The sequence below is a fragment of the Orbicella franksi genome, chromosome 11 (assembly GCF_964199315.1).
Source record: "Orbicella franksi chromosome 11, jaOrbFran1.1, whole genome shotgun sequence".
Classification (NCBI taxonomy): Eukaryota; Metazoa; Cnidaria; class Anthozoa; order Scleractinia; family Merulinidae; genus Orbicella; species Orbicella franksi.
The window spans coordinates 28,770,013-28,796,379 of NC_138155.1; the positions used below are offsets into that span (position 1 = coordinate 28,770,013).

Consider the following 26,367-nt stretch of genomic DNA (forward strand, 5'->3'; position numbering starts at 1 on the left):
GAAATGAATAGATCACAATAATTATTCTTGTTGAATGTAATTGCTATCGTAGTTCCAAGGACAAAGTAATGTTTATCTAACGCACATCAAAGAGCAATGTCTGCTTATGTAAATGTCTTTCATGACTTAAACACAAGTGTTGACAGTTGTAAACCTAGTCAAACATTGATTTGCAGTATAGCATGACTAAAGGAGTGATACACGTGTGACATCCATGCAACACTTTAAGTTGTTAACTCTATTTTAGAAGTCAAATTACCATATGACCAAAACCTGCAATTTTCCCTACCTTACTTATGACCTGGCCAAAAATTTGATACCCTATTTATGACCATTGCGGCTGGCGCAGTTGCCCTAAACTTAAGTTATGAAGGGCTTTTGTTGACGTTGTTATTGAAAACAATGAAAAAGTAGCTTCTTCTAAGAAACATACCCAATGCAAGACTAGAGTGCTGAAACCATACCCTATTTAAGACCAAAATGGCCAAAATTAATACCCTTTTTATGACCTAAACGACTGAAAGATTCTACCCTTTGGGGCAACACATACCTATTTAGCCCATAAGGGAGTAGCCCCTGGGGGTGTGGAGGGGAGATTTTGGTCACTTGCGAGGCAACTAATTCTAGGAATAGGTCAAATTCCATTTTACTCTCGAAAAGGCATTAAAAGCAAAATTCTTCGTGCATAGGTACTTTTCCCTTTAACTTTCAAGGTATAGACACTCACTCACTTTTAAGTTTGTGAAATCACTGTAGCAAAGGTCCAAGATAACGTATTTAATTAGTGTATTACCAAGTGCAGATGACAAATGTCAGTTACGTACTCACGCCCGTTTTGCAAAATGCAAAGCAGGGTACTTCTGACCTCTTGGTTCAAACTCTTTGTTCAAAAATCATCACTGCATCAAGCTGTATCTACGAAAAGTGTTAAAGAAATGGAGGAAATAAGTTACATTATTAAGGTGTTAATTCCCAAGGCCTCTTCTTTTAGCCGACTTCCGGTCAGTCCTATTTCTGCTTCCTCATCTTTTAGTCTTATCGATCATCTTTAAGTTGTATACGGTCATGCACGAATGATTCAGGAAAGCGATGTTTGCTGCACAACATTGATGTATTACATTCAAAATCGATGTATCCCATACGAAATTGATTTATGCTATTTTAAAATTTGTATTATCTTGCACAACAATAATTAATTTAACAAAACATTAATGTATGGATGTTCGTTATTTTGTCCTTAAAGAAGCCCCATAGAATTTGACTTGTCACTGATAATCTTGATACAATTCTGTCCTAGAGCTAGCTTTCTAAAAGGCTTATCCTGGCTCAAATAAAAGGAAATAACTCTCCTGCGTTACTTTGAGGCCAGGAAGACTAAATTTACCATCTTTTCATTGAATCACGAATTGTACAATTTAATTAGAACAGCTTTCCACATGAAACTCGAGTCTAAATCAACACAAATGAGCAGATATCAAAACCATGGCGGAAAGCTTAACTATAGCTTTCTAAAGGCCTGCATCGTCCTAAATGGACTGAACAAGAGCTTCCTGCATCAATTATCGACTGAACTTCAAACAAAGTAGGCCATAATTATTACTAAGCAAACATTCAATATGTTGTAATTATGTCAATTATCGACCGGAAGCCACGCAAATAAATTGCTTCTGCGCTAGCAAATCACAGACAATTCTGATAGTCAGCTACGCCAAGAATGTCTAAAATTGATAAAAAAAGGAAATTCTACTCATGTTCGGCGTTTGACCTAATGTTCTTCACTCCCTTTGTAGCCATGTTTTGCTCGCAAATAGCAATGACACAGATGAACTCGAGTTTCAACCAGCAGGAAAGTACCATATCAACTCTGCAACAGATATTTTTAAAGTCTTTAGTCTGTTTTAAGTCTTTATTTACTTCTATATTTCAGCGAAAAAGTAGCCTTTACCTGACATTTAACTTCAATAATAATCTGTCTGGATTCGCAAGAACATAGCCACAGAATTTGACTTGTCACTGATAATCTTGATACAATTCTGTCCTACAGCTAGCTTTCCACAAGGCTTATTGGGGTGATAATCAGAATTAGTATCACCCAACTAGTGGACTAATGCAAATCCTGCTTTTTGATTGGCTACGCTACTAGAGGACTATTAGTAATAGTCCTCGAGTAGCGAAATTGGCACAATCGAGCGTGATGCTTTCTTTCGTTTTATTCCCAAATAAATATTTCTTCAACTTGCATTTGCTAACTTTATTATCGTCTTTTTTGTCCGACTAGTTGGGTGATACTAAAACAATTAGACTGTCGTGTCTTTTGTATGCGTATCGACCTGTGAAGTACTTTTACGGCATAACCATTAGATTTACAATCTCAGGCAATTTATATTCTGACTGATGTGATAAGTTTCGCGTGCACGTGACATTTTGTTTTTGAATAAGTGCGTGCAACTTTACTCTTTGAGAATTAGTATGTAAGTTAGTTCGCGAAGTTCACAAAGAAAGTTTCGTAAGAGAGCTCAGAGAATTTCGAAGCGAATGTAGATTGAGATGTGATGCGTAGAAACGCATATTAAGGCTAAGAAAAATAGTACGACACTGTGGAACTCTGAGGTAAAAGTCAAGATTAAAACGTGGAGTTTTCATTCTTCGAAATTCTGTGGATTCTTCGAAATCCTGCGGATGAACAGATAATTTCTGCGAATGGAGCCGCACAGCTTGGCTGAAAGCGACGATGTTCGGGAACAAAGAGTGCCGAAAGAAAGGATTACGGTCTGGAAAAGGTCGAAAGCTGCTCACCTCGGCAAAATGACAAAGATTTTTAGCCGTTTAGACGAAGTGCTCAAGGATTATCGTTTTACAAGCGAAGTTACGGAGCTGAGTCATCGTTTAAAGGATCAATGGGCGCTGTATTGTTTTGTGTACAATGAAATTACGAGCCATTTATGGGAGGATATTGAAAGAGCGAATGAAAGAGATCGCTTCAATGATCAGACTTGAGCGTACGAAAGATACAGCTTTCTGATTGAGCAGTTCCTGACCCGTGCAGAACTTCAGAGTGGAGGAACAGGAGGCAGAGCGTTCCGTTTTGACTGGTTCTCGAAAATTGAGACGTTCAAGTCGTAGTTCAAGTAGTGGTTCAAGATCACGTGAAAGGGCCACGGGTCAATAGCCCATTCGGCTTCGCCTCATGGTCTATTGACCCATAGCCCTTGCGGGCTACGGGTCTAATTGTTAAATGGCAGACCTTGCTGGACTTGCATAAAATGTAAATCCTTACCAAGCTGCTTCATTTTTTCCTGCATAACTCTTCCTTATGTATGCTTTGCTACACTCCCGAGGATTCCTGCCAATGATGCCATCTTGTCGGGCTAGATTGATGGTGTTCTTTGTTTGCACAGATGTATGTGACCTAAACATCACTTATGACTTGATCATGGCTGGGTTACAGTGGTTTGAAGGCTGCTAACTGCTAAGATGTTGTAGAGGCTTTCATCACTGCATTCATGGAAATCTAGTTGGAATATAATTTGGCTGGACCAATCATTTGTTCTTTCAACACAACATGAAATGACAAGTCCACGAAAAACAAATGCTCGGTATGGAGAGGTCAGACCCGTCGTCATCGCTCTTTCGTTGTCCATATACCCTCCCGAAGGAGTTGACTCGAGCTATACCCTTTACCCCGAAGGGTAAAGTTGGACTCACACTGGTGCAGGGTTTTTACAATGTGAGCCAGAGCATTCGTCATAACTCACCCCTGACACCAGCGTCCTCCGAAGAGGTAGGCTTCCCCTCGCAGGAACCTCCAACCACATCAAGGACATAGGTCTCTAGTGAACAAATCATTTCATAGCTTTGTAGTTGAGAAGAACAAAGTTCTTGCAAAGTGGAACCATGCACCTTGCCACAGATTTTCCCCTGCTTGGTTTTTTACCAGTAAGTGTCCTTGGTGTCGTTTTGGTCTGGGAGGAGGTGTGGTGATGCATGTAATCGCTTGACAATGAACTTTGATTTGAAACTTTTGTTTTCCAGCATCTGTGTCAAATCTTGCTTTGGTCTTTTATCTTTTTGGGTGTCTGTGCAACCTCCACTTCTTTTTCCTTATTAGGAGATAGGTGTCCAATCCAGTCCCATCTTCGGTGGCTGATCTCATCACTTGCTTTACTATAAAGCAAATAGTTTTAAAAAAAGAAAAACAGTTAAGTTGTGATTGCATGTTTTTCAGATAACTATTCTTTGGCTAGTATGGGAAAATCCTTTTTCCACAAATTTTATTTGCCTCATAAGCATAAATGATTCAGTTTCTGATGGAACTATCAAAGAAAAAAAATCAGTTCTGAATATTGAAAGGTCACAGCACCATTAACTTCACAATTAACAAATTTTCACTAGCTCTTCAACTGCTTGGAGTCAATTCATATCTAACATGATGCCTTCTTTGTATGCCAGCTGGTATGCTAATAAGCCACAATGTAAACAGTGACATCAGCGAGGATCCCCTAATAAAAGCAAACATCCCATACAAATTACATTGCCTAACAAGGCCCAGGTTCTTCGAAAGGTGGATAATGCTATCCACAGGATAAATCACTTATCCACTGGATAGCTGTGAATACAAATTACCGGTAAAGTAAGCCAACTTTTAAATTGTTTTATTCTTTTCCAAGAGGGCGTGGTAAAAAATTGGTTGTTAGCTCAGTCTGGATTTTCCTATCTCTGACCACAGTCTCTATAATGATGGGAAACAGCACGGGTGAAATTGGTGTGCAAACGTCCTACATTTTCTGTTACAAACATACCAATGCCTAGCCAGTAAGCAAACAAAATACGCCAAATAAAATGGCATGGCCAGGGTTTCTTTACTCAGGTAATTACTAATTAAATTTAGTGTGTTTTTCTCACGAATTAGACACATTGTGATTTCTTACTTTTGTCTCAGCTGGTTCTTGCTTCATTGATCTATAATTTGTTTATGGTCATTTTTTTGACATTGTAGTGAGTACAGGCACTAGCTTTATCAGCTGTTGTCTAGAACATCAGAAAGTAATACAAACGTGATTTGGACTGAGGCCACATACACTACATAGAATATGATTATGAAAATATACACATATTATTATATATATGAACAGACAAACAATGGATAAATTGTTTCATTTATCCTGAGAGTGCCCTATGCAAAATAGATCAAAATGTGCAGCATATGCCGTGACAGCATTGCGTGACGAACAAATAGTAGCTGTAAGATTGTGCTATGACACTCTTACCAGCAATGGTCAGAAAGCGATCAAACGAAATATTATGGCGTAGGATGGCGAAGTGCAAAGCAAGCAACTATCTGCAAATGACTTAGCTGTTTTTGATTTGGATGCAGTGGTGATTATATGCACCAAAAGATGGTCACAGATTCCTAGTATTCGACCAATAATGGGTTGATAGTAGGCGATGTTCACCGGACGTTGTGTAAACAAAAGCAAACTTCTGCTTTATATGCGATGAATAGTGAGAGAAACATGTCACATCTCCGTTTGGACCTGCCTTTTACAGCAAATAAGGTTAGAACACTTTGAAATGATCAGCTCTGTGTCTGTTTCAACTTAACATAGGTCAAGTCATGAGGTACATGCTAAAATATACGTCTAACCCGTAAACTGAAATTTGACAACGGAAGGTCAAATATTTGCATTTTTAACGTACTTTGAAAAGCTCTTCCATCGCTCACAATCATTTGCCCAAAGAAGTTTTTACAGGAATCTGTAGACCATCCTTCTGTGATTCAACCACCTAAAGCTTAATCCATATGAAGGTTTCGCACATGGTGGAAATTAATTATATTCACGAAATACTTTTAAGTGAATGAAATACATGTCTTCGAAGTTTAATTATTTTGCTCCCAAAAAGACAATGCAACATTCCCTAAAATCAACCCAGTACACATTTAAACATTGCACAAAAATATTTGGGTGTTTTAAAGATGGTAGAATGATGTGGTTTTGCATGCGAGGCTCTCAGACTTGCTTAATAAAATGGTGCATCAAACGACGATTATAACGGAATTTAGTAATTTTCATATTTCTTTGAAATAAAGGATATTTTGCCAAAAAAACTATCCAGTAGCTTTTGTCATGCCCTAGCCTATCTACCATAAGAATATGAGCAAAATCGAATTTTCGACCCTTGCTGCAAAATTAAGAATCTGTCTGATTTTTGCAGGCTGGCACTCTTAGAAACAATAAAAAATCCTTTGGTAGCTCTTTTGAAAACCGTTGCTAACTTATTTAAAAGCCCTTTGGAAACCCTTTGGAAAACCAGTTTCAAGGGGTTTCAAGGAGTTTCAAAAGCTTTGGAAATGCTTTGGAAACTCACTAGAAACCCCTTGGAAACCCTTTAGAAAGCGGTTTCAGTAGTTTGAAACCCTTTGGAAATGCTTTGGAAATGCTTTGGAAACCCTTTAAAACTTTTTAGAAACTCTTCGGAAACTCTTTACAAACCCCTTGGAAACCGTTTAGAAACCCAGTTTCAGTGGTTTGAAACCCTTTGGAAACCCATTGGAAACCCTTTGGAAACCCTTTGAAACTCTTTGGAAACCCTTTGGAAACCCAGTTTCAAGAGTTTGAAACCCTTTGGAAACCCTTTTAAAGCCCGGTTTCCCCAAATTACCATGTTTCATAAGATGAGTTTTCATATGGAGGGTCACATAACGTTAAAGTCTTTGAAGAGCTCGTTTCACAAAATACAGCACAGGTTTACACAGGCTTTTTAAAGAACACAATTCTGAGCATACTAAAAAACATAATTATCTTCCAAACCCATGGGATACGCATTAAGTTATAAACAGAGCCCAACTGAACAAGATTATAGCACAAGATTGCCAAATTTAATCGTCTTCTGACCTAAGTTACCAGGGATTCTACAGAGCCTAATAAAAGCTTAAAAGAAATTGTTTGAAAAAAATATCACAGTGGAATGCCCTTAACCTGTTTCATCCTACAATTTTCAGCTAGTTTCATTGCTACAAAAGACAAATACAATAAAAGTTTATTGCATAATACTCTTAGCTATATGTGAGGAGTGACATCACAGGTAACATGACACACCAGAGTCAAGTGAAGAGTGTTTGTCAGTCGATGATGTTATAAGTCTGGTCCTTGACTCTGAAGATGACTTCGGCTTGAGTTGTCGAAATGTCTGTCACCAACAAGAGTTCTTTTCAGAACTACCCTCACCCGGACGATGATGTTATAAGTCTGGTCTGTTGAATGCAATTGGTCAGTTTAGCCATGATGGTATTGGCTGAAAGACTCGTGTAAAGTTTGTCATCAGTCATTGGTGGGTTTCAATCTGTCTATTGTTAGTCAAATTGGTTGGTTTTTGGTCTGTTTATTGTAAGTCAAATTAAGTCGATCTGTTAGAAGTCCGTGTGTCGGTTTCGTTTCCGTCATGGATAAATCATTTGTAAGGTGTCGGTAGTTGTTGACATCTGTTAAGAGGTGTTTGTTCTAGGTTTGTGTCCCAGCTTTCCAAAGTCAGTCATTGAAAATACTTTGTACTGTAGATTAAGCACTGAGCAGAGTTCCAGTCAATGTTGTGGTTTGTCAGTTGATGATGTACAGCAATGTGATTGTTGGCATCACCATTTCTCGAGGCTCGTTTGTGTTCAGTCAGTCTTGTGTTAAGGTTTCTGCCAGTCTCACCAATGTAGGAAGCCTGGCAGTTGGAGCATTTGATCTTGTAAACTGCTCCCTGTCTGTTGTTAGGTTTGTTCCTGTATTTAATGTTGGTCAGTAAGTGTCGTAACATAGTTGTAAGTTTGTGGGCTACACAGATGTTGTAGGGCTGTAGGATCTGTGAGATGGTCTCAGAAGTGCCCTTAATGTAAGGTATCGTCACTGCAGTAACAGGTGTTGGGTTCCTGTTTGTTACGTCAGCTTCAGTAGGTCAGTAAATGTTTCATCTAATAAAGTCAGTGTTGTAGTTATTTTTGTCAAAAACATGTTCAAGGTATCTGCTTTCGTCACGTAAGCTGTCCAGTGTATCCCAAATTAGTTTCACTGGTCTTGTCAAAGTCGTTATAGTTGTGGCTTTGTGTGAAGTCGCATTGTACATGTAGGATGATTTGTCAAGTAATCTATCGGTATGTGTCGGTTTTCTGTACGCTGTTGTTTGCAGTTCGTTGTTGTCACGGCTTATAAAAGAGTCTGGAAAAGGAAGTTTTCCATTTTCTTCGATCTCTTTAGTAAACTGGATGTTGGTGTTCTGTTCGTTTAGGTGGTTGTGAAAGTCATCAATTTTGTCTTTGTGAACGGCGGTAAAGGTGTCGTCAACATAGCATAACCAAAGCAGTATCATTTGTCAGCAAGTTGCAAGGACGCATTCCTCCACGTGTTGCATCAAAATTTCTGCGACAACAACAGAAACAGGCAACCCCATGGATGTTCCATGCAACTGTTTGAGGTGTTTACCGTTGTACTGAAAGTAAGTCGATGTAAGGCAAAGGTTCAGTAAGTCCATGATGTCTTCTGTCAGTAATGGTAGTTCAACAGTAGATTGTTGTATAGCGGTTTCGGTACACTGTAATGCCAATTGAAGTGGAATACTGGTGAACAGTGATTTCACATCAAAAGACACAAAGTTGTAGTCGTCAGGTATCTGTACTGTCTTAATAGCATCAATAAAGTTCTCTGTAGATTGTAGTTTGCATCTTGATCTATCAGTAAGGGGTTGCAGTATGATTGTCAACTACTTAGACAGATGATACATAGGGGACCCACAGAATGACACTATAGGTCGCATTGGTATACCAGGTTTGTGCAGTTTCAGCAGTCCGTAAAGTTTCGGTGGTTGTGGCACTGAGCACCTCAGTCGATAGTAGCATTGAGTGTCGATAGCATCAGTCTTTTTAAGCGTAAGTATTTTGCTGTTAAGTTTAGGTTGAAGTGCTGGCGTCAGGTCGTGTTTAAGTTCTTTGTAAGTTTGTTTGTCGTTAACAAGTGCGTTCATTTTGTCAAAGTAGTCAGTCTTGTCCATAACATCAGTGACATGTCCTCTGTCAGCTGTTAGTATAACAATGTTGTCATTTTCAGTCGTTTCAGTGCTTGTTGTTCGTCTTTTGTCAAGTTATTGTCAGGTATAGACGCTGGTTATATCATGGATTGAAGCAATTCTGTTTCTGATGTTATCCTTGGCAGATTCTGATCTCCCTGTCAAGACAGAACCGCCTCAACACTAGATACAATTGATAGACTTGGTTGGTATCCGTTTAGGCGTCACTGAGTGTTTTAGTCCGTAGGACAGTATGTGAGTCTCGATTTGGTCTAAGGGACAGGAAGAAATATTCCCGACCCAGTTATCTTCAGTTTTCGGTCATTTTTTGTCTTTATTGCGTTGAAGTCTAGTCAGTTTTCGTCCTTGTTCAGTATGAACGTGGTCTGTGGTTTTGTCAGCTCGTCTGCTGGCGATTGTCATAACAGTGTCAAGTAAATTAGTCGGTGATAGTTGTTTAAGTTTGTCAAGTTGTTGTTGTAGTTTATTGTTGCAGTGAACGTAACATAGTAAATGGTCTGAACCCAGGAGTATCAGTAGTTCGAATAGTGTGATCGTCTGGGTGAGGGTAGTTCTGAAAAGAACTGTTGGTGACTGACGTTTTGACAACCTGAGCGGAAGTCATCTTCAGAGTCAACAGACCAGACTTATAACATAAGTGACTGACAAACACTATTCACTTGACTCTAAAGATGATTGCTGCTCAGGTTGTCGAAACGTCAGTCACCAACAACAGTTCTTTTCAGAACTACCCTCACCTGGACAATCACACTATACGAACTACTTATAATTCTAAAAGCACCTAAAAATGACCTGGATTGCACAGAAATAATTCTGGACTTGGTGAATAAATTTTGAACACAGTGACAACAAATTATTTTGGACCCAAAGAGTCAAACAACTTTTGAAAACAAGAAGAAATAATTTTAACTACAGACAATCAAATCAAACCTGAGTCTCTGTGGCTAAACACAGTGTCTCTACAACGAGACCATCAAAGCAAACGTTGAATTAAATAGGGCCAGAATTTAAGTTAGCTTAATTTGCACCTTTAAAAAGCCAAAAAAGTCAAAAGCCAAAAAGGGAAAAAGCCAACCCCTCCCCCCCTCCCCCCCAAAAAACTGGCAATAAATGAAAACAATGCATCTTGAACAAAAAGTCCAATCTTGTGGATAGTTGGTTTAAAGAGAAATCAATGCAAAACTGTACAATAAAATTTAAAGCTGTTTTGACTAGCCATTACTATTTTTGTGCCTTGAATACACACATGAGCACAAGGACACAGCCAGAATTATGTCTTAAATCAAGGTCTCTGTCCTTTCAACTTCTGCCATTGCACTCTGGACTAACTGAGATTGTCAACAAATCTTGACTGGTGGAGTGCATCACTCTTATAGAAAACTGGTAGCCTAATTTACAGATTTTGACTTGGGAAACTTCAGAAAAGTAACTGAGAAGGCTGAAAATTTCTTGTGCCCAATCATATGAGTTAAACAAGCCACATTTAATGACTACATGTATCTTCAGTCGACTGGCTTCTTTTCTTATAACCCAGTTGCTGTACTAATATCTTGCATACATATCCTGTTCAGCTGGATTCCAAAATCAGTTTACCTATACCTATAGCTATATCTCTCCATGCCATAAGGCATATGAGGCTTTGACATTCCCCATTCATCGACTTAGATTTGTTGCTAGAGCTATGGCAGTCGCCCACCTTTCTTCCTCAACCATTGACTTCATGTTGTTTTGGGTCGACCTGGTGTTCCCCTGACCTCTGGACTCCACTCCCATTCTGTAACACAGTGCTTCTCAATCCTTCTTCATTATATGTCCATGCAGTCCAGTTCCATCCTTGATGGCTGATCTGATAACTTGCAAAATTAGTTTACTACAAAACAAATATTAAAAAAAAAACAGTTAATATAAGTTGTGATACCCATATTTTTCTGATAACTATTCTTTAGCTGGCATTGGGGAATCCTTTTTTACAATATTTGCCTCAATAAAGTAAATGGTCGCACTGTGTGTCACCGAAGTGTTGTGTCGGACTTAAAGACGGTGCGAATGCCTTGTTGTTCTAGGCACTGGCGGAGAGACTCCGAAACTCCTTGGACATAAGGTAAAATGGCGGTGGATTTAAATTCCGCAACAGGCTCTCTTCTTGGGGTTGTTCATGCCTTTGTGATCTTCTGTTAAAAGAGGAGGGATATCTGTTGGACACAAGTACAGATGACAGATGTTTCTTCTCTCCAGCGATTACTGATTGTTTGGTCACATACATACATACGTTTAACCCGGTCGTACACCGTCTTTAAGTCCAACAGGACACTTCAGTCACACTTAGTCTGACCAAAGGACACCGTCAACCCAGCTAAACAGGATGGTGTTGTCTACAGGATTCCCTGTGAGTGCGGCAAAGTCTACATCGGGGAAACAGGGAGGTCTATGCAGGAGAGGATCAAAGAACACGACAGGGATATACGACTCGCCCGTACCCAGACCTCCGCCGTTTCTGAACACACCCACGAGACCGGCCACTATCCTATCTGGAATGAGGTCAAGTTTATTGATCGAGATCCTCACTGGTACACACGTAGGGTCAAGGAAGCTATTCACATAAGACTTCACCCTAATAACATCAACAGGGATAGTGGAATTGAAATTTGAGAAGCATGGATGCCCACGATCAAAATACACAACAACAGGAGAATGGTACAACAGCGGACCACTCTGGAACAATGGAACAATAGGAGGATTGAAATGCACCAATCACTGGTGACCTTTGTGATATAAATGATACCATGCAATCAGTCGACCTTATCACCAGAAGAAGACTAGCAGTAAGCAGTCGAAACTTTGCGATCTACATCTCAAGTGACTACATCGTGAGACAAACAATAATACACTTTATTATTGCATCTACCACGATGAATAACAACCACCTTTTCCTCGACAATATTTGCCTCATTAGCACAAGCGAATTCAGTTTCTGATGGAGCTACAAAAAAACTCAGTTCTAAATATTGGAAGGTCATAGAACGATTAACTATGCCAACGAATTTGAGCCCAATGTATTGAATACATTTCACATGGGTAGCTAATAATTTACAAAGAATATATGAGTTCACAAGTGCTTTTACGATCCAGAAATTTTGCAGTTTTTGAAGGACAAGTTATAACAAAATATATTTTACCTTTAACATTGCACCCAAAAAGCTAAACAACAAGACCAACAACAGCAAACAAAAAGCAATATTCACTATGTACTAAGTTTCACTAGCTCTTTAACTGTTTGGAGTCAATTCAAATCTAACATGATGCCTTCCATGCACAAAGTGATATTCTAATGCATGAGCCAAACTGTAAACAATGACATCAGCAAAGATCCCTTTATAAGACGAGGGGACACTCAATATCGAGAATTGACCTTCAAAACTGAAATCATCAATTCCTTCATATTTTGCCAGGAGAAACCCCTTGGTGAACTATTTTCAAAAATAAGACTAAAACTTGCCTGAGAGTTTTTCATTTTCAGAAATCCAACAAAAAGTAGAAAGGCGGTTTTCGCACTGCGGCTGCCATTAAATTCAGCCGAAAACTTGTGAATATGCCTAACTCTAAACAGCACTATCAGCTGAAACCTCCGGCCAGCATCATGCTAGAACGTAGACATTTGTGGCTTACTCAAGCTTAGTATATCCCCAGCACTACAAGCCGACACCACCGACACACGCTGGATCAAACTGGGCAAAACAAGAGCAAAATAGCGCCACTAAAATTACTAGCGAAAAACAAAGCTTGGGAAAGTTGCTGTGAGAATTAACCAATAGCGTCATAGAGAGATGAACCCAGTTTATTCAAATGATAAAACAGCTGTCTGGGTTTAGGCCAGTGGTGAATAATGTATCATAGAAAGTAAGCATCTCATGCAGCTTTGAATGAGACATAAATGAATCTATTGAAAAAAACTAGCCATACAAAATACATGATATATCAGTGTACTACACAGGGTTGCAACATGTACATGTATTCATGAAAGGCTAAGTGTTCATTGTCACAAGTTAGACAAAAGAATCTGTTACGTTACATTTAACCATAGATTGTTTTCACTATCACGCAAAAAAAAATAAATTGAAAACCATTCAGTGGATAAAGTCAAGAAATTGTGATCTTATAGGAAATAGATAGAGAAGACACTTCTCCAAGCTTTAGGTTTGTGCGCTTCCCAGATTGCAGATATTTGTCGAAATGTTTCGCAGAAATTTACAGAGTCCAGTATGGAAATGCCGTGTTGGTGAACCTCTGTGGCGCACCAATACGGCGGCCAGAAAATAGTGTAAACATCTGGAACTTACTTTGGCTATCTACAGTGTAGGTGACTGATTGTCTGTACTGAACAAACAAACATTTACATAAGCACTTTTCCTAATGATCTAACTTCTAAAAAAGCTAAAAGTCATGAGATATAGGTATATACTTTTCAAGAAATGCGATTGCACCGCCACAACTCTGAAATACCCTGGTTTTCAAATGAAGCACACTATTAAGCCGTAACATTCTAAACAGAAATAAATTTACCCCCTCTTCTGTCTGATGGGGATAAAAACTTTGGTGGCTCTTTAGTTTTCGATTTTAGAAAAATAATCTAAACACAGAAACTCACTCTTGAACCACGTGATTGGGATCAGGCAGTTTATTTTAATCCTACACCTACAAGCGACACAGAAAATGATTCTGCTGATCACAATCTTTGAATAAACTACAATAAAACTAGCGGCCCATCGAGAGCCTGTACAAGATAATGATAAATACATAAATTACAAAGATTATGAACACAACGAAAATCATTACTGCCATGGAAGTAAGTGGGCGGGAAAGCTAATGCTGGTAACTTGAAAAGCGCGAATAATAGATAGCTATTGCACTATTGCTAGAATGATAATGATGTACGTTAGATCCGAAACTAGGTTACATACTAGGTATTGAGCAATACTACTAACAGTTATTTTACTCTACAGTAATTGGTGGAATTTTACTGGCTTGTAATAGTCTCATGACTTTGCAATAAAGTTGCTCAATCGACTAAAAAGGCTGTGACCTTTGCCTGAACCCAGATGTGAAACTAATGAGTGGTTGTCATGTCTAGATTCATATTAATGGTATTAATACTCCACGATAACATCACATGAAAACGATCTATTGCCCTTATAATAACAGTAACGACCCAACAGGGGCCAAGAACGTCATGCTCCATTAACTGCACTTTAAAGACCTGCTTTAAAGCTTCACTTGTTCAACTACAGGTAAAGAAATTATCTTGATGACAGACTGTACTCTTGAGAGAAACTGTTATTGGTGACTTCACTCAGCAACTGGAGAAGTGGTGTCTCAAAAACTCACACCCTTAAAATAAAACAAGCGCAAGCCATCTTATTTACTGTTCATCAGTACATTGTCATAGCCAGAATCTGCAGAGAAAAAAAAGCTCCCAGTGGTAGATACCTGCACAGATCACAAACATAATATTCGAATCGACTTTTTGGCTTCTAATTACAGGTGTAAAACAAATTCATCCACGGTGTTTTAAAAGCCATCCAAGCCATTAGTTTAGTTAGCATGAGGTGCATTGTATGATGAGAAGAATAAATTTCTCTTAAAGTAAAAAGTTTTCTCACACTTTCTGAAACAAAACAGGTTTGATAACTCCTCCCCTAGGAACATACATAATAGGGATTTTAAGGTATGATATGGCTAGGCTGTAGTACGGCAGCAGTTAATGAAGATCACTTCCGGTGACATCATGACGTGCATATCAGTACAACTTTCCTGCTGTAGCCTTGCTTTCTACTACGGGAAAGTGCTTGGTTTCACGTACTCTTCACTATGTGAATATAAGCCTGCTGTTTACTTCTCCAGTCATATTAGTATCGGGCTGAACAGCCGTTTATAAGAAAGCTTCGTATGTTCTTATCTGAGCTATAATTGTTCAATGTATTTTATTATAATTGAAAGTTTTGTATTTTCGGGCTTATCACATAATCGTTGTGTGAACAACCTGTCCATGTTGAAATCCAGCTTTTTTATATCTGAGTTTATATTTTGTTTTGTGGTTGGAATTACAGGTGGTTGTATCAAGTTCTAAAAGACAAATCTGAGTTCTGGGAGATGTAAGATGGATACAAGAGAAGGAAATCATTATCTTTAATCGAGCCTATTTCGTATGAAAGTATCTGGTTTCCTTGAAAGTAGTCATTTTTGTAAAGACATGTAGAGACTGCACATACCGTTGCCGTGCAGCAAAATCTTAATCATTTGAGTTTGGTGGGTAAAACACCGTTGTCAGCCTAGTCCCTCACAGCCAAAGTAGCTGTAGTAGCACCTCGCCATAGCGTATCTTAAAGTCCCTAATAAGGTAGCCAATGTAACACGATACAGTTGTTGAGATACATGTTAGTTAAGTGAGGAGAACTGTGAAAATTTTTTTTTATGTCTCTAGTTAGACAACAGAGACAGTCTTCTTCATCTTGCTTTTGTATAGTACACCTCAAGACTAAAAATGTCCTTTCTACTATACATATACTTTGTACATCTAAAGTAGAGCTTGCAATATAAATATTAAATTCACTATCCATATCATAAACATTTGCATTTGCATTATATCAAGTTTGAAATAAAATTATGGCATCACAAAGGGCTCTGTGGCTTTGGTTAGTCCTCTACTCAGGCTATTGTCAGTGTTAAAGTTTAAAAGTTTTTCAGATGCAAGTTGTTCCATAATTGTATGTTAAAAATACTTGACAATCATTTTACGTACACTGTTATCTTTGTTGAATTACTTGAAAGTATACATGTGTACCCTCTAAGTGGCACATTGGGAAGGGACTGATACTTTGGGAGAGGGAGAGAAATAAATTTCCCAGAAGTCTCCTGAACATTTCTAAAGTCGATGCACTAAGTTTCTAACATTTCCCAAATTGGTCTGAAGAGATTAAAAGAATTCAGAACATGAAAGAAGAACTTGAAAATTATTTCTGAAGTTGACCCAAACTCTCCTGAAGATGAATCAAGGATTTTAAAAGATTGCTCACTGCATAATTTGCAAACACACTTGTGAGATTTATAATTTAAGGAATTATGCCACTCATAATTATTTGGCTCCAGATTGTAACTTGGTAAATACAATTTTGACAACTTGCAAAAATTTTTTGTATGCACTTTAAGCACAATTTCTTCTCCAGGTTGTGTACTTAGAGTGATGTCACTGAAATATATACACATATAGCATTGAAGATCTATAATGGATGAAGATGAATCATGAAATGCTATAGCAGTTATATACATATACAAAGGAATGGTCTTCCGATCAATCAATGTGCTGTTACTAGATCCTGCCAAAATTTAGTTGTGTGTTTGTAATTTGTATGACATAGAAAACTTACGAATAAAAGAAATGTTTTCGTTTATTAAGCAAAAACGGACTTGAAAAGGAAAAACAGGACACCACAGAATGCCTTTAATTCATGCAAGAAGACATAAATGAGTTATGGGCCAAAGTCAAGTTGACTACTGCTAGCCTACGAGAAGCAAACAGAGAGCTAGAAAAGCTCAATGAGCAGGAAAGCCGTCAAATAAAACAGGAATGTTATAATTGACGCAACAACATTAAACTCTTTGGAATAAAAGATTTGGATGAAGAATCCATGGAAGATACCAAAGAAACACTGAGAAGTTTCTTAAATAAAGAAATGAAGATATGTCAAGAAGATGTACCGGTAGGTCGGATTCAGTTCAAACGAGTGCACAGGATACCAACAAGACCGCTTGCCGTGAAGAAGCTGTACCCATGACCTATCATAGCAAAAATGTCCTTCTATCAGGACAAGGAATTTATCAATTGTCACATAAAGGACATTCGCAAAGGTGCCAAATATGGTGTGGCCGACGACTTCCCTAGAGAAGTTGATGAAATTAGGAAAGATCTTCAACCTGTGCTAAGGAAAGCCAAAAGCAAACAAAAAAACTGCATTCTTCAACATGGAGAAACTGTTGATTAACCGCACCCTTTATCGTGGTCCTGAAACCAAACGGTTTCCAATTAATTTTATGGTCACCTCATGGAGCGTGGTTATTCTACAGTTTCATAGAGGGGCAGTGATGGCTGAGTCCTTTCAGGTACTTTTGCTTTTTCTTCCCAGGCAGAAAAGTGTGCCAAATGATAATTTCAGGTCTGATAGTTTATATGATCTTTTAGTGTAGTGTAGCCTTGATGTGATGTTCGGTTTCTGTTTTTGTGTTCCATGCGATATCATCCTCTACCATCACGCCATCAACAAAATTCAGATGTTATTTTCCATTCTTCTAGAAATATACTCATCCCCCTAAACTAGTAAGCTCTGGGAAGCTGAATGGAGTGGCAAAATTGTTGAAAGTCATGGCTCTAATCACAGCCATGGTGTAACGATCCTTTTTAAGCTGATGATCAATGTGTCCATTGAAAAAATTATCCGTGTTAAGAACGGTATGTTTCAAGCAAAGTACTTCTACACAACATAAAGTTTGTTTTTGTGAATATTTATGCACCAAATGATCAGATGCAACAAATTCATTTCCTCAGAGACTTTTCCAACTCCATGCTCAAAAGTTATGCAAACATGATATTAGTACTAGGCGGTGACTTCGATTGTGCCTTAACTGAGCTTGATAAGCAAGAGACTGATCAGTCAAACTAAAAAAAAATTGGTTACTGACAGAAGAAATCAGTAATCTGATAATTGCCCATGATCTTATTGATACCTGGAGAGCAAAAAATCAAGGTTTCACTTGGAGCAATCTGTCGATGAAGATTCAGTGCAAATTGGATTATATTATTTGATCTCAAAGGATAAGCGATCTTCGCTAAAAAATGTTAAAATAATATCCAATATATTTTTTCTAATCATTCTGCATTGGGTTTGTCTTTATCCTCTGAAGAAAAACAAGATCAGCAGGGTCCTGGGTTTTGGAAAGTTCAATAATTCACTGTTAACTGACAAAGATTATACGGAACTGATTTCGAAAAAAAATACCTGAGTTTGCATCAGAATATCATGAGGCAACAGATAAGGGGCTCCTCTGGGAAATGATCAAAATGGAAATAAGAGTGGCCACGATTCTTTTCTCTAAAAGAAAAGCTACAGAAAATTGCGACAAAGAGAGAAAGTTATTAGAAAAATTCAATTGCCTGCAAGAGCAAATTCGTTCAACATTATTTTAACAAAGAGACAAAAGCTGAAATAGACCCTGTGAAAAGCAAACTTGCAAAAATAGTTGCAAAAAAACCCAAGAAACAATAGTCTGAAGTGATGGTATGAATTTGGTGAAAAGAATAGTAAGACTTTCTCAATTTGGAGAAAAGAAACCACAGGAAGAAACATAATTATAACCTCATTAAACATTAAAAAACGAAGACGGCTCTGTTCTGCGTAACGCTAAACAAATACTGGAGGAGGAGGAGAGCTTTTTGTAAGAATATATATAAATTGAAAAATATCTCACTTGAAACAGAGAAGTAACTCCAAACACTTCTTCGACTCACCGGACCTTAAAGAAGCTCAGTCACGGTGTTTTGTGTTTTTTTTGGCCACATACAAAATCTCCTTTAAATGGAAGGAAACTTGAAAATAATAGTTTACTAAGATAGACAAACATCAAAGAGATAATAATAAACCATAAAGGAACAAGGATGGTCAAGGATGGCAAAGATTGACACGGATTGTAAACAACAAATTTGAAAAATTTAGGCTAAACTTTTCAAAATATGCAAACCGTGACTGAGCTCCTTTAAAAGCATGATCAATGAAGAAGCAAAGCACTGCGAAGGCTTGTTAACAATAAAGGAATGTGCATTTGTGCTTAACAAGTTCCAATACAACACTAGCACCTGGTTCTGACGGGTTCACAATCAAATTTTGTTGATTCTTCTGGGAGGTAGTGGGACATTTTATGGTAGATAGCTTTAATCATGTATATGAGCCCGGTGATTTATCTATCTCCCAACAGCTTGGAATTATTTCCTTGATACCAAAAACGAATAAAGATTTAGAATATTTAAAAAACTGGAGGCTGATTTCCCTTTTAAATAAAGCCATTGCAGTCAGAATGGAAAGAGACTGAACGGTACCTAAAATTATTCATTCAAGCCAAACAGGCTACGTCAAAGGAAGATATATCGGCGAAAGTATCAGAACTATTACTGATATCATGTCTTTCACCAAGACGCAAAACATCCCGGGATTAGCTGTTTTTCCTGACTTTGAAAAAGCATTTGATTCCTTGAATAGAATTACCTTCAGAAATGCCTGGAAACTTTCAACTTTGGTCCTCAACTGCAGAAGTGGATTAACGTAAAATATAGCGACATTTCAAGTTACATTCCAAACAACGCCTTTGCCACTAAGCAATTTAATTTGGGAAGGGGAGTCAGGCAAAGCTGTCCTCTGTCTGGTATCCTGTTTACTATTGGGATAGAAATCCTGGGTAATGCCATTAGGAGCAGAGATGAAATAAAAGGCTTCAGAATAGATGACAGAACCACAATAAAACTTATGCAGTATGCTGATGATACCACTGTTTTTAGAGACATTCAGTCACTAAATAACCTTAATTTACTTGCTTAGTTTGAAAATTGTTCTGAATAAATCAATCTAAATGAGAGTTGCTGTGGTTAGGATCATTACGATATCGAAAAGATACATTCTTAAATATAAGATTAAGTGAAGACCCAATCTATGCCCTGGAAATTAGTTTTTCGTATGACAAACGACTCGCAGCCAATAAGAACTTTCTTGATCGACTAGACCCCTCTAAGAAGAATACCTTTGGTCATCAAGAGATATATCCATATACAGCAGAATCAATGTAGCCAAGACAACAGCAATTTCAAAACTAACTTTCATTTGTAGTGTGCTGAACACACCAGACACGTTCACTACTGAAGTTAAAAAGCTGATCTCTGATTATGTATGGAAGCACAAAAACCCAAAGGTCAAAAAATCTACTCTGATTAAAAGTAAAAAAAAGGAGGGCTAAACAGGATTGATTTCACATTATTTGACAAAGTACTGAAAATATGTTGGGTGAAGCATCTTGCTCTGAAGGCGATCAACCATGGAAATTAATCCCACTGGGCTTTCTATCTGGTGTCAGCAAAACACTTCTTTTTCAATGTAATTATGACATAAAATACTTGAACTTAAGTGCAAAGCTATCCTTGTTCTACAAGAACATGATTTCGCACTGACAAGAATTCAATAATGTTGTCCTTACAACAAAGAAAGACGTACTCAACCAAATTGCTTGGGATAATCGATTCACAAAAATTAACAAAGCCTCCGCATGTTTTCGGAGCTGGCATCAAGCCGGTATCTATAAACTATCCAGTCTTCTCGACGAAAGAAACACTTGTTCTCTGCCATTCAACGAGTTCTTACGAAAATTCAATGTAAAATAAAATTTTTACAATATCACGGCCTTCCTTTGGCAATATCAAGTGTCTGGAAAAAATACCTAAAACAGGAAGAACAAGCTGCCACAGTTAATTTACTTGCTGTTGATAAACTTACATGCAAATAATTTATAGATCTTTAATTGATCATCAGAATTTTTCTCCTCCAACAGCTAAGAAAAGACCGTCAATTAAGAATGTCAGAAAATATATTCTCTATCCTTTCTCATGACTATAGAAATCAAACTTTCAATCTTCCAATGCAAGATTATTCACAATTTTCTTTACACCAATTGCATTTTGTATTAAATGAAAAAGGTTGAGGACCCGCATTGTCCCTTGTGCACAAAAGTCAACCAAACAGTTGTATTGTGTCCCTATGCTAGTTCTTTCTGGTCCAATTTTATTGAATAGTGTCAGTCTTTTTCAAAAAAGACCTTAAGCCTTTCCAAGAATGAAATCATTTACAGCGTACTTAATAATTGGTCTTCTTGTTCAACCCTAAACCACCTTATTCTCATCGGTAAGTACTTTCTTTATTGCAAAGCATTAAATAGCGTTAAATTTAAGTTCGCAGATTATATAAATCTGGTAAATGACAAAATAGAAAATTGAATGTTCTACAGCCCTTATGTCAGACAAACATAATACCTTTTTAAAGAAGTGATCTGGTTTCATAAATTAATACATGTAGTACATAGTCACACATTTCATTTGCAAGGTTTAAATAACTCGTTCTGTAACCCAATGCAAGTAAATCACGTACATTTGTAAGTAAGCAATATAGCGTATTGTAAGTGAGTAATGTAACGTAATGTATGGTAAGTGAAGTAACATAAGGTATTTTAAGTGATGTACATATGTAATATAGCATATTGTAAGTAACTCAGTAATGTTATGCAATGTTTTGTAAGTTGGTAATGTCATATGTAGTAAATTATCTTTGTAAGTAAGTAATGAGGCACATTGTAGGTAGATAGTGTAAAATAACATTTTGTAAGTCATAAGCTAGTAATGTAGCCAATTATAAGTCAATTTTAGTACCGTATTGTAAATTGTAAGCTTTTTAAAGTAAGTATTCTGTAAGTGTAATGTAATATATGCAGGTTAATAAAAAAAATTACAGCTGGGTCTAGTTTTTTTCTTCTGTCTAAAAATGCGATGTGAATACTACCTTGACTAATCAAACTCCAAAATATCACCTGTCGCAGTTTTACATTCATTAAAACTGAGCTTTGCAAAGTATTTTTTGGTGACTAAGTGCAGCAGACAATAATTATTTTTCTGTTCACAGGTACCTCCATGCCTGTGTTACCTCAAACCGTTCCGGGTGGGGAGGCGGGGTGGGGGGTGGGGGTGGGGGTCCGTTTACCAATGCCTACTATCACATCACTTCAATTATACTGAAAAGTCTCGCAATTGCCTGGTTCTTATATTTCGTATATTTCACATTAAGTTATTCACCTTTACGTTAAGCTTAACTGTAAGCTTTAATAAGCTTCAACTTACCCCGCAGCGAACTCACACAGAAATACGGATCAAATCTACTGTGATTAAATATGCAACTTAGCTTAGCTTTGGTAAGCTCGAATATTATCGTTCAAGGTTTGTAGAACGAGGCACAAAGCAATATACACTAAGATAACAGTGTTTCCTTGTCAAATTTACATTCTAAAACTCGTTATATAGCGAAGGCAGCTTTAAGCTTAAATAGCACGTTTACCTCAAAACATAAGAAGACGAAAATCCGTCGACTGGTCAGCTTGCCACATTCAGCCGCCAATTTACACCATTCATCTGAAGAACACAACAACTGACATTGCTTGTCACATTTCAAACGATTCCAAAAGTCAAAATGGCCAAAACAGGATGAATTTTATACCTTCTTGTCATCTCTCAAAACTTAGTTGTGACACACCGTGCCTTACTGGGAAGCTAATTGGCAACCGCGCCGGGGGTGAAAAGCGCGGGAAAAGCGCGGGAAGTAGTTGTGCCCAGGCCCCGCGTAGGCTTCGACGGTCAATTCTCTGGTAGTGGAGGTGGGCGTTACAGGGATCTAGGGAGCGAGTGATGGTGAGCCGTGAAAAGTGACTCAAAAGTGGCGGCAGGCCCCGGGTGATACTCCCTTATACGGGCTATACAGATATGTGCGGCCCCAAGGTATGATGTTTCAGCCGTTTTGGTCATAAACAGGGTATCAATTATGGCCATTTGGGTCTTAAACAGGGGTATGGTTTTTGCTCTCTAGTCGTGATATGGGTATGTTTGTAAGACCATCAACAAAAGTTGAAATAGGGAACTACCAGTAATTATAAGGCAGGTCTGAAACAGGGTATTGATTTAAGGGTCAGGTCATAAATAGGGTATCAACAGTTTTTGGTCAGGTCATTAATAAGGTAGAGATTTTGGTCATAAATAGGGCAAGGGTTTTGGGGAGTGGGCTGCACACATCCGTCCAATTTTTCTGGGAGTAAAAACAATGGCTGTGAGAGAGGCTACACAGAAAGCAGAGGTATAAGTTTCTAAAGAAAATGTTAGGCTGTATAGACACCTCACATAAATAGCGCCAGTGTTTGAATAACAAAACTTTTTATTATACATTGAACTCACTATCTCTTTTTTGATTGGCTGAAAGCGCACAGTGAATTTTTGAAATCAGCACCTGTGATGTCATCTAGCTGCAGATTATACAATAATCAAGTCAAGGACACTCAAAGTCACAGGTAATCATGTCATGTATGACTGCAGTGCCAAATTTCTAAGGGTAATCATGTCAAGTTGTGTTGCTTGCCATCAGTGAAGAGGCAAAAACTTCCATTTCTTTTTCAAGGTATAATAAAACAATTATTAGATTTGGTTTTTGTGATATCCAGAATAATCAAGGTCAAGAATTATTCTGGATATCACAAAAATCTCATCACATTCATGTGAAAAATCCTTTGTCTGGAAACATGAACACAAGGCTTAGGATGTATAAAGTATTGTTATTCAAATTTAGAAGCCATTTATGCAAAGTGTCTATTAGTAGGCAAGCAAAACACTTGGCTATTTATCAATATATGTAATTGATAAATTAGGTAAAATACCACCAAAGCAAATTAGTGAAGCTGAAGTTTCAAGCATGAACCCTTCCTTAGACTTGACTTTGACTAACTCTGACAAAGGGCTACCGCTTGAAATGCCAGTTTCATTTACACACTAAAGCAGTGTTCATTTGCTTTTATCAGCTTCGAGTTGATAAATAGCTAAGAATACAAAGAAAGCAGATTGCAGCTAATTAGCTTTCCCATTATCCCAGCTGCAATCTCATTATCTTTTATTAGTTCATTGTTGCTGTTGTTGCTTTTGTCCGATAAATGGCAAAAAAGAAACCTCAACAAAGTGTGTTGAAAGTAACAGCATTATTTATTTTTCTTTCCTAACACCTAACAAGACAGCAGAATGATAGATCTTCATTACATCTTTTGTCGTCCCACTTCTTTGTAAATTTACTTGAACTTTGCCATTTTGTTATTAATGGGATGGGCCTTAAACTTGTCTGACTTCATATATGCAGCAATGGTAGGTAACTCCTGAAGAAGGAAAACAGAACAAAATAGTTTAAACTTTTTAATTTCAGTACATTCAAATCACAAAATTAAAAAAGTTCATTTCTAACTTTTTTTTCATATGAAGTGAAAATTAACACAAGTTATTTTGTATTGTTTATTTTGAAAGCCTCTTGTAATAGTGGCACACTGTCAAATTAATGGCATTAGTTTACTAATTTTAAACTAATCTCAAACATAGATTCTTTGAGTGGAAACAGCTGATGAAAATAATGATCAAGTAGACACTACCATTTTGATTTATGTATTGAATACTTGAAGCCAACACGTTTGCAACAAACATATAACAAAAAAACAAAAACAAAATTACAGGAAAATAATCTTCAACATCACTAATTCTAATCCTAAACAGTTACCTCAATCCGAGTTAAGAATTCCTGAAAAAGAGTGAAAATTTGTTACAATTATTATAATGACTAAATAATTAGGGATGACTCCTGAGGTGGGTTCCTAGGTGTATCCTTTTCAGGTCCTTAGGAAGATCTGAGGTGTGGAGACCTTAAAGTGGGTCCCATGTAGGGTAGGTGCTTATTAATACGTGCATCTTCAAATTATAGGACTCTTTGAAAGCATGTTCAACATTTAGAAAGACAGCATGATTTATCGCATGCATTGAAGAAAAACATTGCTGCATATATACATGTATTCTGTGATATTCCAGGGTGCAATATCCCATGGGAAAGCCCTGAAAAGCCCCATTGGGGAGGTTCAGTAAAGTATTTATTCATTCATTCATCATATTCATGAAAGTTTCTTGCTGTTATTCGCTAGCTGCCTCCACGTTTTCCCACCAGAAGCCTACCCAACAGCACATGCAAGCTATTTTCCATTCAGCTCAAGTCAGATTTTGTGAGAAGTGTTCCATCTGGAATAAGAGTCAAATTACTCTCCCTCTCTATCAATCTTCTATAAATCAACCTGAGGTTTGGGAAAGCTGAATCTAGTAAGGAAAGACTGTGCAGATGCTGTCAGGAACTTGAACTGAGGAATTTGCCAAACCCAAGAATGGTGAATAAAACAAGACCTTTGTCATGGACCTGCTTAAAATCATTTGGAAATGAGATTGTGGAAGATTTTTATCTTACATCAAAGAGAGAGGCAGAAAAATTAACATGTGATTGGCTGAACACAAACAAGAAATGAGAAATGGTGAGGTCAAAAATCACACTGCTGGCCATCATCAACTTACAAACCACAGAACTGACTGGGACTCTACTCGGTGCTTAACTTAAAGACAGTACAAAATGGTACACAAACTTGGAATGAAAGCTTCTCAACAGATACCAGCAGTTACCAGCAACTCACAAATGACTTGTTCACAACAACAAAAAACCCTCAGTCTTCAATCCAACCTTTGCAAACAGAATGACTTCAATTGACCAATAATAGATGGATAAAGCTCACTTAAACTGTGACCAATCACTGCTGACAAGTTTTAAACATCTTACAGTCAGTAACATTATGGCTAAATTAGTACTGACCAGTCAGTTTCAAGCAACCACACTAAAAACACCATTGACCTCTTGACAAACACTTTTCATTTGACACTAACATGGCTTTTACTTTGAAAGGTCCTTCAAACATCAGTCAACAACTGCAACTCTTTTCAGAATAACACTCATCTAGCCTATCACAGTTACTCTATCTATTCATTTTCTACTTAGCGCATTTGAAATAACACAAGATGTTATTTTGTACCTTGAGGTTATTATGAGGTTCCAGTAAAGAGGGCTCAAAAATTCTGTGTTGATCCATCATTTCGTACAAGATAAAGTCAACAAAGGTAATCTATGATGTACAAATGAAAAAGCAAAATTAAATCCAAAAAGTCATACGAATACTTCTGGGTGGCCTGTAAAGTTCATTAAATAAGGTGGCTAGCAACAGTTTCCAGCCCCTTTACAACAGCTTTACTTTGTTGTAATAATAGTCCACCACTGTTTAACAAATAATCATAATTATAATGATAATGACCAGCCATTAGTGAACCAATAGTGGTGATCTTCATACCATAATAAGTTACCATTATAGCATTACCACCTGTTAAAAACATTACTTGATTTTAGCGTTGACTGCTTATAACTCAAAAAACAAACTCAGTGACCCCCATTTTTTATTATTAAGTTGTGATATGCATGATAAGATGCAACGTTTTGCAAAGTTTAAAAATATTCTACTGAGGGAGCTCCAAGCCACCTTAAATTTTCCAAATTTAGGGTGGCTATGAACTCC

At 37.5% G+C, this 26,367-nt stretch overlaps 2 protein-coding genes across 5 annotated transcripts in view; both read right to left on the reverse strand.

The window, feature by feature from the left end:
* LOC145502521 (uncharacterized) overlaps positions 1–23,422 on the reverse strand; it is a 94,581-nt gene extending 71,159 nt beyond the window's left edge. For 2 of the 4 annotated variants that reach the window (XM_081481834.1, XM_081481832.1), the window contains exons 1-3: positions 22,251–23,422; positions 10,760–10,933; positions 3,278–4,164 (exon numbers count right to left, since the gene is read on the reverse strand). The gene's annotated coding sequence lies outside the window, so the exon portion shown is untranslated. The remainder of the gene's footprint in view (positions 1–3,277; positions 4,165–10,759; positions 10,934–22,250) is intronic. The other 2 variants (XM_081481833.1, XM_081481835.1) reach the window with 2 other exon arrangements.
* A 485-nt stretch (positions 23,423–23,907) lies between these two features.
* LOC145502530 (glutathione S-transferase Mu 1-like) overlaps positions 23,908–26,367 on the reverse strand; it is a 15,022-nt gene continuing 12,562 nt past the window's right edge. Inside the window, exons 9-11 of the mRNA XM_081481852.1 lie at positions 25,834–25,923; positions 24,492–24,512; positions 23,908–24,099 (exon numbers count right to left, since the gene is read on the reverse strand). Coding sequence (XP_081337978.1) covers positions 24,016–24,099; positions 24,492–24,512; positions 25,834–25,923 — 195 coding nt within the window. The 3' untranslated portion in view covers positions 23,908–24,015. The remainder of the gene's footprint in view (positions 24,100–24,491; positions 24,513–25,833; positions 25,924–26,367) is intronic.